This window comes from Monopterus albus, unplaced genomic scaffold (genome assembly GCF_001952655.1).
Source record: "Monopterus albus unplaced genomic scaffold, M_albus_1.0 scaffold8.1, whole genome shotgun sequence".
In the NCBI taxonomy this organism is placed as follows: Eukaryota; Metazoa; Chordata; class Actinopteri; order Synbranchiformes; family Synbranchidae; genus Monopterus; species Monopterus albus.
In genome coordinates, this window is record NW_018127888.1 from 3,339,053 (window position 1) to 3,352,398 (window position 13,346).

Sequence of the window (13,346 nt, forward strand, 5' to 3'; positions counted from 1 at the left end):
ATCATACTGTAGGTGGTGGTGTGAGGAGTTCAGCCAAAGTGGTGTTTCATTTTTGTAAAGCATGTAAAGGTAAAATCAGTTACGTAAAACATGGATGTCCTTGGGGGTCTTGAACTCCCTGAGTAACACACAGGACCCCCGAATGTCTCTAAATCAAATTACAAAATGAAGCTAATTATTTTCTATGTGTCCTTTCTGTAGATCATTTGCATACTGAACTGTTAAAGGTGAGTCGAGCCCAGAAAAATACAACTGAGAGGGAACAGATAACGGCTTGGCATGGACACCACCCCCTAGTGTGATCAAACTATGAATAAACTGTGCAGTTCTGCTCACTCCTTAGCGTCTTTGAAAAGCCTCATTTACTGTACCTCCTTAAGGTCTAATAAACATAAGTCCATATGCAAAATATCTGTCTTAAAATGATCTTATAAAGTCCTTAAATATTTAAACCAACATAAAAACCCACCGTGTAGGAAGATTTAAATGATTAATGGAGGTATCCAAGTTACTAACGGCATGGATTGCATCTCTGCTTCGTTCGCAACACATTACTGTAACTTTTATTATATATTCCCACGTAGCTGTATGCCAGCAGCAAACTCTGAGCCCGTTTGACTTTAGACTGGGTCACAGGCAGGGCTGGAGCCAGAGCAGATGTTGCACCAAAGTAAAGAGCAGCCATAGAAGAGACTTTTTTTTCCCAGTCTCCTGCAGTCCAGAGTTGTGGCGTCCATCTGCTGTATTTTAAATGCACATTTAATCAGATTTTTGCTCTTTGTGTCATCATCTTCTGTCTCTGCATCTTCTTTAGAGACGAATATACATAAAACTGGATTAAAGATGTCACACTAAACTATTAATACTGTTGGGTTATTTAATGTGTAATGTAACACTAATGGAATAATCATATTGTGTTTTGGGATTTGTGGATCAGTGTTTTGAGACCGTCCTCCTGTAAAATACGACGGTACACGTCGTTTGTTCTAGGAGGTTATTATGATGAACTGTTACGTGTTACGGTTTGGCGACATCTAGTGATTATGAGGCGAAGAATGAAGTAATCAGACTGTTTAATGAATTGGTAGAACAGATTTTGAGAAACTGTTGCTAATAGGTCAGTTCTGGTAGTGAACTTTGGGGTGTGAGGCAGGCACACGTTTGCTGGATTCTCTAGTCGGGAGATCTAAAATACACTAGTAGTCATGATTTGAGGGTAAACTGCACAACCCCTTAATATTTAAACCAGTATCATTCCTCTCCTCACCATAGCTTCACTGGAAACGTTTGCTGGACAGAATCTTCCATGACAACTTCTCAGAAGACGAAGAGATTGTGGTGCTCGCCACTGACTACATACAGAAAGTCTCAGACATCATCAAGACCACATCGAAGAGGTAAAGAAAGAAAGAAAGAACGAGCGGTGGGCTTGGGGTGACTGTTGAGGGTTGTAAAGGGGAGGGGGCAGAGAACGATAAGGTGTATGGAAGATCAATGAAATTAGATGCATGCATTTTTGAGCCTGTACTTTTTGAGTGCGAGTAAGCGGTTTTGTTTGAGGTTGTTTTGTGTGTGTGTGTGTGTGTGTGTGTGTGTGTGAGTGTGTGTGCTGCTATTGGTTTCGGGCTGTCACTACAGTTCTGGGCTATAATGCAGTGTCATGAGGTGTATGGATTGGTTTTTGAGTGTTGCTGCACATGTTTTTGTGTATGCATTCTGTGTGTGTTTGAGGTGAGTCACCGCTGGGTAAACTTCCAGTTCTACTGCAGCTGATTATTATTGATCTACACCCACACCTTTCTACCACCTGCGGACCCAGACAGACGCACATGAACGGACACACACATACACACACACACACTTTCTTTCTCCTCCTTCTTCTTGACAGACTCCAGGGGAGGCCTTAGAAGGCTGCTGCACTTCAGGATGTGTGTCACAGCCACTGACAGCTCGCCAATAGCCACTGTGCTCTACACAAATGCACAACAGCTCTAAGCCCTAATGCATGACTGACTGGCTGGATTACTTGCTTGTCATTTATGTCTGAGTCTGGATACATGTCAATCTGCCTGCCTGTCTGTCTAGTAGCGTAACGTGTAGAGACATTTTAGTAATTTTATGACTCACAAGTTCATGACATGTTGGGAGGTTTTATTACTTCCTCTCACTGTCTCAGGTTTACCAGCTCACCATGTTGTCTACTTTAAACGCTGACTGATTTTGTGCATGTCTCGAGAGCCACGATATTGGTCAGTCACACACAAAATATGTAATCAATTAATCAGTCAAAATATACCTTATCTGAGGGGAATGCCACTGCCTGACCCAAATCTGAGCTGCCGTCTCATCTCATTAATCTCAGCATGTTAGTTCATATTAGGGATCAAGTTCAATAGCATTTTTTTTTCAAATCTGAATCCTTTATCAAAACTGATTAAGAAGTTTTAGTTTAAAAAGAAGTTCATATTTCACTTATTACAGCAGCACAGCAAATTTACAGTGTTTCGTGTAAAAAAATAGCATATTTAATAATCTAGCTATGCTAGTAACACGATTAGGTATTTTAATTTTGATTACAGACCATTTACTAGAGAGTAATTCAAGGTTTGAGTAACATTAGTGCTTTGAGTCGTATTAGCAGTAACCAGGGTGTTGGACTGACATATGCAGTATGTACTCTTTAGTCAACTAACATTAGCTTTGGACTGGAAACTGCATTTCCCACATTTTGTCGCAACCCGGCATCCATAGTTTTAGGAAGCAGGACGTGATGAGAGGGGCAGTGAGCGGTTAGGAGCAGCTTATGGTGTCCGAGTATTTTGAGTTTCCTCTCTAGTGGCTGAAAAGGAATTCGGTACTGCAGCTTTAACACTGACTGGGTAATAACCCTGCTTCAGTCCATAACCTTCCTATTTACAGCTCTCAGTATCTCCCTGGCATGACCTTCCTTAGTGTTTAGCCCAGTGTTAAGCACAGAACCAGAGAAAGATCTAGACCCATTCAGCAGGTAGGACCAGATGTGAACAGCATGACAACACACAAAGAAAAACACAAACCAAACTGTGCCTAATACAACTACCTGAGGGAAGGCAACTGCCCACTATAAAGGACTTCAGGTCATCCCAGTGTTTCGACAGGGCTTTATCATCTCCTCTTTCTACTCTACACCCAACTCTTATTTAACATCAGGTGAGCCCTCTGTCCTGTAGCCTCACACAACATGCAGAATGGCTTTTTTTAAATATACAAATGCTGTTATTCAATTAATTTAGGCCTTTTTTTCCTCATTCCATTCATATTTGTGTAGGAAATATCCTAACTAAAGATGATTCATTATTTCAGTCCTTTGTATCTTTTCATCCTTAGCATTTTAAACAATTTGCTTCTATCAGCCATAACAAAAGATCAGATCTTTTTGCAGTGATTTAGCTCAGCTCCCATCAACAGCCCTTCTACATCAAATGTTCAAATACCTGTTTTTGTTGTTGTTTAAAAAAAAAAAAACAGTTTGTAATCTATTTTATCTGGTCTCCTATTGCTCTCTCTTCTTTGTGAAATGTGTTTTTTAACACAGTAGTCAAAGTTGCACATGCATGAATTTAGGTCATATCATTAAGGGATTCATAATCCTCTTTGGAAAAATAGTTACCTTCACCACTGTCACATCCATTAGCACGGGTCCAGTTCTCCTCGGGTTGCAGAAGCCAGATACTCTGTCTCTTCCTGTGATGTTTACCAGTCTTCTCTGTTCATCCTCCCCCTAATGGCTTTAGTGATGGATTCTACATCCTTCTTCAATCATCCTCCCTCTCTTGTCTTTTGTTCCCTCCACCTGTGTCTACCTGACATATTTTCATCACTTGTTCACCCAGACAGCTACAGTCTTTGTTTGACCTGGACGTCAGGGTGGAGCTACACACACTGTGTTTACTTTTACTTAGTTGTGGAATCTAATGCTGTTCATATCTTTTACATAAAATGCAGTATTTTCTTGGTAGACCCGTTGCAGTTCTCACCCTACATTTGATAAAATGATCAGTAGTGTTCAGTGATATTTAAGATAATTTGGCAAAATTAGTCTGTTAAAGGTTTTGGTTATTAGACTTTAGAAAGTTTCTACACTCAGTTGTACCCCTGACAAGCAAGTTTATCGTTATGTGTACAATTGGTAGAGCCCTATAAGAAATCATTTAATCTAAGAAAATAGTAATGGTGACTTTGTATATGACTTAAAAAACAAAATTTTAACTTGGCAGAAATGGGTTTCCATACAGGATTCCCTCTCTCTCTGGCTTTGGCTCTAACTTGAGTCAGTCTTTTTCATTCTTTCTCATCCTCCTCTCTCTAGTCTCTCCAGTCCCCTGCTCCCCTCCCTCTCTCCATCTGTCCTCCTCCTTACAGCATCTCTTTCTCTACTTTTTGTGATCACTCTCTCAATCCCCCATTTCTTCCTCAATCCCCTCTTTTTTCCAGCTGCTCTTCTTTCATTGTTTCTCATCCTTTTCTGCCTCCGTCACTTCTCTAACCCCTGTCATCCTCCTACTCACCTGCTCCTGTTCTCTCCCCCTTTCTCTGTGGTCATTCTTTCTCTTTTTTCTCTTTTTTCCTTTTACTCATTCTCCATCGTCCTTCCACCTCCAGTCTGTCTCCAGGTTCTGTCTTCCAGGAAGTTGATTATCTGGCTTTATGCAAAGGTTGACATTGCTACAGCAGTTCATACACACACACACACAGTCATAGACATATAAATACACAACTAGAGCTACAACAATTTTTGAAAGGTGTTGCTTATTAAAACAGCTTAGGAGCACTTGGTTAAAAATACCCCAGTTCCTCACTTCAAGGGGTCCTTTCCACTGCTCCCTGTTATTAGCCAGGCACACAGCTTGTTACAAGAAAAAAATAGACACCAGGAAACTGAAGTTGGCGCTCGCAGTGGGATAACAACAGGGGTTTGAACCTGGTGGTGCAAAATTCTGTCCAAAAAAAAAAAAGAGATAATACTGTATTTCTGCAAAAGAATTGCTGAAATTTGAAACACAAGCACAATTAAGCACAAGATTTGCTGCTGTTGTTAGTTATTTAGTGTTAAGTTATTGCAGTTGCATTAGGTTTTATTTATTGTGTGAATTTACTGTGTTTTGTATTGATTCATATGTTTAATATATTGTTCAATTTGAAGTTCAGATACAGTATGTCTTGGAATTTAAAAAAGCTGTTTTTAATGACAACTTTTGTTTTATGCTTCTTCTTCTTTAAGCATTGGTTCTGATACTCTCTAGGCTCCAGCACCCTTTTTAAAAGTATTGTTTTAGCACCGGTATCCAAAAGAACCCCAAAATGATACACAACCCTACTGACAACCCATTAAAATCAGGTCCAGGACCAGTCATAGCACTGAATCGGCTCTATTGAAGGTCCATAATGACATCACTATGGCCCTAGATGCCAAGCGGCCCATTGTTCTTGTTCTTTTAGATTTATTGGCAGCCTTTGACACAGTCGACCATGCAATTTTGTTCTCTCAGCTGGAACACCGGATTGGCTTGAGAGGCACAGTTCTAAAATGGTTCACTTCTTACCTGACAAATAGGACCTTCTCTGTGATGATTGGCGATTTCTCCTCCACCATAGCTCCTCTCACCTCTGGCATTCCCCAAGGCTCGATTTTGGCCCCACTACTATTTTCTTTGTATATGTCTCCACTTGGTTCAGTCATATCAAGGCACAATGTTCATTTTCATTTTTATGCCGATGACATTCAGATTTATGTGCCACTGACACTGGGCGACAGTGGTGCACTTATCCTGCTGCAAAATTGTATATGTGACATAAAACTCTGGCTATCGCAGAATTTTCTGCACTTAAATGAGGACAAGACAGAATACATTGTGTTCAGCCCCGACTCCGCTGCTGTGGTACCTAGTTTAGGTGTCCTAGCACCTGCATGCACTGGCACTGTGAGGAACCTTGGAGTCATTTTGGACAGTGATTTTAATTTTGATAAGCAGATCAGATCCGTGGGTTAAAACAAGTTTTTATCATTTGAGGCTCTTAATGAAGGTGAAGTCTTTTTTTATCGCATGCCGATTTGGAAAAAGCCTTCCATGCCTTCATTACCTCACGTCTTGACTATTGTAATGCCCTTTATGTTGGAATCTCTCAGTCTCTTCTGTGGAGGCTACAGCTGGTTAAAAATGCTGTGGCTCGACTGTTGTCAAATACTCCTAAGTTTGCCCGTATCACCCCCGTGCTTCGCTCACTACATTGGCTGCCAATACAGTATAGAATTAATTTCAAAATATTACTGTTTGTTTTTAAGGCCATAAATGGCCTTGCTCCCCCATGCATATCGGATCTTCTCTCCGTCTATGTGCCACGCAGAACCCTGCGCTCCTCAGAACACTAGTCCCTGGTTGTTCCTTGGGCTAGGTACAAAAAAGGGGGAGAACGCTCTTTTGCCGTGTATGGCCCCAGGCTTTGGAACTCCCTACCACCAGAGCTTCGGGCCGAAACTGAGCTGGCAGCTTTTAAGTCAACTCTGAAAACTCATCTTTTTAGACAGGCCTTTGGTATTTAGCTCGTCTTAATCTTAACTCGTTTTTAACTCGTTCCCTGTTGTTTTATGCTGTTTCTTATTCTGATAGGGATGTCTTATATTTTTGGGTTTTTAATACTTTGTAGTTTGTTTTGTATAGGTTTTTGTTTTAGTATTGTCTTGTATTAATGTCCTTTTGTGAAGCACTTTGGGCTCCTGCCGAGTTGTAAAGTGCTATATAAATAAACTAATTATTATTATTATTATTATTATTGGTTGCAACCCTGTTTGGCAAAGGCTGCTTAAAGGCAGAGCAGCCAGCTGAAATTCATGTTGAGCTACTGGAGGCTGGACCAGTGTTTAAGCCCACAGTCTGACAGACAGATGTTACATCCCTAAAATAGAACGATGGAATGACAGCTAAAAAACATCAATGTGAAGACAGCAAATGTTCATATTTGACAGTTGTTTTCGGCATCAATCAACGTGTGAAATATCTTTCTTTTTTTTTTTATGCATCTCTCTCTGCTCTGGCCGTGCGACTTGGGCTTCTGGCTCATATCTTTTGTTTTTGGTTTTTTTTTGTGGGATGTAGAAAGCTGACATTTTTTACAGTAGCAGTGTGCGAGTCTGATAAAAGAAACTGATTAATTCAACTGCGTTATTGCTAAACCAGCTAAAGAAAGCATGCTGTTACCATGGGATGTGGAAAGAAAAATTGTTTGCCAGCACACACACACACACACACACACACACACACACACACACACACAGACCCATTGTGTTCAGCCTCATGTGGTTGGAGTCAGGGGTCGTGGCAGAGGTGTTGACCTGTTGTATCATTGTCCAGTAGAGCAGATGGAGAAGAGAGTTTGTTCCTCTCGAGGCCACTAATGGACTGCAGAAAAACTCTTTTTGTTACTCTTTCATACTCTGCTGGACTCTGTCACTCACTTGCATGCACACAAACACACAGTCTTGGGTGAAGAGGTTGGCACAGGCTGACATTTATCTAAATACAAAAAAACAGAGGAGGGAAGTTTGGATTCTTAAATTGGAGGAACAATGTGAAGTTGCACTCTGAGAGGTGAAAAGGTGGCAGACACAGACACAGGCTTCATCTGCCTGTCAGGCAGACGAGTTTCAGGAAGACGAGGTGAATGGTTAAAATGAATAGAATATTCTTCCTCCTCACTCCACTCCCTTCCTTCAATTTCTTTATTTATTCCTGCTTTCCCTATTTTGACCCTTGTTTCTGTCTTCCCTGTCTCCTTTCTTTCATCCATTTTTTCTTTTTATTCATTCTTTTACATTCATCCATCAGTTGCTACATTTTGTGGTCCATAGCTTCCTTTTCATACTTTCTCCCGCCCTATAGTTTTCTTTTTGTGTCTGCCTTTCAGCCATTTTTTTGCTCGTTCCTCTTAAAACCCCAGGTGTTTTTCTTCATCCATCCATCCATCCATCCATCCAGGCGTCTTTCAAACTCCATCCTCCTCTTTTCCGTTTGCCGTCCATCATCCTTCCCTCTACGCATCATTTCTTTTCTCCTCCTCTCACATCATTCTGAGTGATTTGAGGTTTACTATTGACAACTCGATCTATCCTCCACACTCCCATTTTCTCTCTGCCCATTTCTCAATCTCTCCATCACTGACAATATACACTCTCCATCTTTATCGGCATCTATTGACTAAGTCCTCCTTTTTATTTTTTCTCCATCCCTCCCATTTTATCACACTGATGGCTTTCCCATCATACAAGGCTACTCACAAGAGCAGTCACACCTCCATCCCCTCATCCTCCATCCATCTTTCTTCCTTCTCTCTGTCTTTGTGTGTGTGTGTGTGTGTGTGTGTGTGTGTGCAGTCCCCAAGCACTGTGGTGACTGCAGCCAATCCCATTAGCCAGATGAGCAGGCCTCCAATGAAGGGGAAAACATAATGACAACACAAGAGTCTCTCTCACACACTCCTCCCTTGCTGCTACCGCTCCTGCTCTCTCTCACCGTCTGCTCCCTTCATTCATCCGTCACTCCAGGGTGTGTGTATGGCAAGCTGGTGTGTTTTTGGACAGTGCAAATGGAAGGCTTGTAGTAGAGGGTGCCATTTGATGTGTGTGCTTTTACTCATGTTTAAGTGTGCACTGTGTTCATAAGAAGGGAAACAGCTGCAGTTCATTTCTTGCTTTTTAAAAACATAGACTCAAGCTAGTTTGAAAGCATTTTCAGATGAAGCTGTTGGTGAAACACTGGATTTCATGGCACTATAACTTTCAGCAGCTGAGGTTTGATTCTCCTGCAAAAATAATTTTTTGTCTCCATGGCACTTGTTTTTGTTATTTGGAAGCTTACCTGTATGTGTTTTTTTGTGTGTGTTTTATGTGAATATTTCACTTTTAGTTTATTATTTAACATCTAAAATTGTAAAACTCTACAATTTTCTCCTTACCTGCTGTCTGAATATCCAGAAGTAAAGTTTGGAATAGAGCAAGTCCTTCTCCTCTATTACCTACAGGGTCATTACCTGTGGTGATGTGTTGATGCAGTGCATTGGAACGGTGTCTTTTCATCTCCCTAACTAGGCCCATTAAAATCCATTCAGCTAATGAGCCTTCGCTCAGGCCTCCGGTGATTAAGACCTACTGCTTGATCTGTACCAACAGGCCCTTTGCTTTCATTTAGCACTGCTCTGACTCCATCACAGCACAAAGACACATACATGTGTGACCATGAAGGGGACATTGGGGTGATATGACACCGTAGGGAAGTTTTTAGGAAGCTAAAGACAAAATGAGGTTACATGTTTTTGAAGAGTCCACTTTTAGTTAGCGTGATGCAAAGCTGAGAAGTGTTTGTTGCCATTCCAAATGATGTTTAAGGAGATGTGGCTCCCATGATCCCAAACAGTAATAAAACAGCTTAAAAATACTGGTTAATTAACTGTGTTCAGCAAATTACTTGAAAATTACCTATTACATATTAGTCAATGAGAGCATGATTCCATAGCTTTACTAATTACCCATCAGCAGAAGTAATTATAGTCCAGAATGTTACTACAGTAAGACATTTGAGGTCTTCAGGCTCTGTGCCTCAGCATATTCAATTTGAAATACAATAGTAGACACTACAATAAAGTGCCAAGTCACAGCTGTATTTTGAGCAGGTTTACATGAATATGGGAAGAACAGTGTGGGAGATGCAGCCCTTTTAATATCCAGTGCCCAAAGTTTACAGCTTGAAATGTCATCATCTTCTTCTTTTTCTTCTTGGCTGAATCTGAATACACAGTGCTCCTGTATACCTCTGAATTCATCCTGTTGCTTCTGTCTGCAGCAAAATCACCAATAAATGCCATTATACCAGTAGCAGCCATACATGCCCAAGTCATAACAGAACAACAACCATGTTCAACAGATGAGGTGCTATGCTTTGGGTCATGAGCTATTCCCTTTTTTAATCAAATAATCTGCAACAAACATGTTGATGACAAAATTATACAAACCATCTTATCTTGCAAAGCAGCCACACCTGTAACATGCTGATTAGTTGATGCTTCTGATGATCAAGGACACTACCTGAGTCTCTTGTACATTCATTTAGCCTCCCTTCCCCCAACTCCTGCTATGCTTTCCTTTTTCTCATCAATTAAATTCACTTCACAAGTGCTTTGCTGGCAGGACCTCGGGGTGCTGTTGCCAAGGCGCATTTGATTTAATATCTGTCATGCAAAGGGGAAAAATTTAACAACAACAACAACAACATGCCTTGAGGTTTGCATTGATCCCCACAGTAGGGGGAGCAGGGGGGCATTTGTACCCGCAGGGCAGATTAGATGTGTGCACACAGTGGGTGCACGAGAACACACCAGCACTCCATTGTCTGGGGTAGAAGACACAGCTGGAATGCATAAAAGAAAGATCCATTTTCTCTCCTCCCGCTTGACATTTTCCTTACCCCTCTGCTGTGAGTCACTCTGGATTGGAAGGAGCTGCTTTTTAACTGTTGGGCCCTACTGACTCCTCACTGTTCACGCTCAATCACTGTCTCCCCCTTGTTTTCTCACTAACTTTTCCTACTCTTAAGGGGCTTGGAGGGCAGATAGAAAAACAGAAACTTTGGGCCAACTATGCAAAGAGAACAAGCTATGGTCTTACATTAAAGAGCCACTATGTAAATGTTAAGTGTCACGATTCGGTTCCGTTGCTTCCTGTCAGGCTTTTATTTTCACATTACTTCCTGTTTTGTTTCACCTCAGTTTTGGCCCTTTTATTTAATCATCATTAGTTCACCTGCTCCTTATTGTTTGCACCTGTTTTTTACTTCTATTTAGGCAGCGTCCTCCCACCAGGACGCTGCCAGATTGTTCTTGACCCCAGCTCTGACTCTCCAGCATTTATACCTTGCCTGATTCTCTGTTTCTGACCTTGGATTACTGTTTTTGACCACCGTGTTTTGCCTATGCCCTTCCAGTTTCTGATTGCCTGCAGTGTACCGACCTTCTGAGTTATTCCCCTTGACCTCTCGAGTTTGGATCTCCTGGCTATATCTGTCTACCGGCGCTGACCCTGGACTGTCTTATTGACCTGATTGTGTATCCCGGACTGTGTATTGATTGTCTAGTTGCTACTAGTATAAACCTTCAGCTAAATCAGTTCGTCTGGTTTTATAATTGAGTCCACCACAAACACCATTTGGCGTTCTTACACGTCAAATCTGACAGTTAAGTGTAAGCAAAACAAAGTCATTCTTCACATCACAAGTAAAAAGATTCATTCACAAAAAATAAAGAACAGCTTTGCGCAGATTTTGCTGCAACAGTCTTACTTGGTCTGGATAAGCATATGGTAGCTAATAGGGATGGGTGGCCTTTGAATAATTGTCAAATAGTTCCCAGCGAATATCAAATAGCATTTTAACTTGAAAAGCCCATGGAGCTAAATAGGGCAGGGTAGAAATATAGATTTCCAATTAACTGCGATTCTTGTTTGAACAATTCAGTATTAATTTGTGAAATCCTGAAAGTAGTGTAGATGAGAGCTGGCTATATTAGCCATGTTGAGTCATGACAGTTCATAAACACAACATGAAAAACTACCTTTACATTGATAAGATAAGGTTTTACCAGCATTTGTGTTATGGCAAAAATTGTCTTATCAGGATTCGGTGAATGCAAAATGAAACTTGATACCAATTCTGAAGATTGATGCACATTTATTCCTGCAGGAAGGAGCAAACTCTCACAGAGTGTCAAACACAACATCTGAAGGAGAAGCTCTCTGAGCATGAAGCTGCATTTCCTTTTATACATAGACATGAGTGTTGCTTGTGGTTTCGGTCTGTTAAGGTCATATGTAGGTTTAAGGAAACGTCTGTCACACAGGAAAGAAGCTGTCTGGTTTAACTTCCATACAAGGATGTGCTTTTCACTGAAGACACAGAAGTTTGTCTGGTTTCACAAACACACAAATAACTATATATAAAAACTGCATAGCAACAATCAGTATGTTAATAAGGCAATCTATTAATAAGGACAGTTTTCCATCACAATTTGTTTTTGTTTGGTTTGTTTGTTCACAGCATAACTCAAAACTCATGGAAAACTCGCTACTTTGAGACATCAAATAATGCTACAGACCTGCAACTAAGATCAAATTCTGGCTGAAGTTCTGCTGATTCAGAAGGATGTCATCAGCCTGGATGTGTCTTCAAAAGTTACTGAGCTAGATCCAGAAGAAAACCACCATTACTTAAATAAAGGTTTTCTTAACTAACCTTCAAACTAATAATGAGATCAGTGCGATTCCTTGTGATTCAATGTGTACCCTGTCATGGTGAAGGAATCACTAATATTATGATGGTCAGACTATCAAGAGAATATTGCTTTTAGGTGTATGAGGACAGTGAGCTGTCTTGGTGGAGGTTGGTGTTCTCTGAGTGCTGCCTAGTTTCATTGAGATTTTACCACATTTTTTCCTGTAATGTATACAGTGGCAGCCTTTCAGCAGAAGTTGGAGTCTTACTTTAAGGGTTCTGTGTTGCACAAGAATGCGTTCTTTGGATTCACATCATAGCAGAAGAAGTTTCTGTTGCTTTAATGATAGACTGGAAAATTGTTTTTTATAACTAACTGAATATTTAAAAAGGGTGCACTTATTTTTGAGTCGACCCATAGAGAAAATGATGGGATCATAGACGCCAAAATGAGCAATTTATCCCAAGTACATCATTGGCTAATTTTAATGTGTCACTGTGTCTAGTTTAAGGTCCAGACACATCTGTTTCTCATGTGGGTTTGGCAAAGCTGTTACATTGTTTGCAGAGACAAATTATAAACCCAGCCCAACCAAAGCTATCATTTCTGTGTGCTCTCCCTCCTAGGGTTCTTCATAACTACATGCTGTGGCGCATTGTGGCAGCACTAAGTGAACACTTGTCCACTGCCTTCCGCAGCACCATCCACGAGTTTTCTCGGGAGATAGACGGTACCGAACAGCAGCTGGAGCTGGGCAGGCTCTGCCTCACTCAGGCCAACAAACACTTTGGCATGGCCCTGGGAGCTTTGTTTGTCCAGCAGCACTTCTCGTCACAGAGCAAAGCAAAGGTATGGGTGGACTAATGAAGCAGACGGTGGTTAAAAACAGCAAATGTCAGCAAAAGGTGACAAATTTACATCCTCACAGTACTGTTTTGTTTCCAGGTGCTCTCTTTCACTACTAATTCCCCATCTCAGCCCTTTTCTACTTTAATCCTTCCACATATTCTTATTATATCTCAATCTCATATCTATTCTAATACATGGGATTATGG

At 40.9% G+C, this 13,346-nt stretch overlaps 1 protein-coding gene across 4 annotated transcripts in view; it reads left to right on the top strand.

Annotated features, from left to right (window-relative positions):
• ecel1 (endothelin converting enzyme-like 1) overlaps positions 1 to 13,346 on the top strand; it is a 111,309-nt gene that overhangs the window by 74,334 nt on the left and 23,629 nt on the right. For all 4 annotated transcript variants that reach the window (XM_020587320.1, XM_020587313.1, XM_020587335.1 and 1 more), the window contains 2 exons: positions 1,273 to 1,397; positions 12,918 to 13,140. In XM_020587320.1, coding sequence (XP_020442976.1) covers positions 1,273 to 1,397; positions 12,918 to 13,140 — 348 coding nt within the window. The remainder of the gene's footprint in view (positions 1 to 1,272; positions 1,398 to 12,917; positions 13,141 to 13,346) is intronic.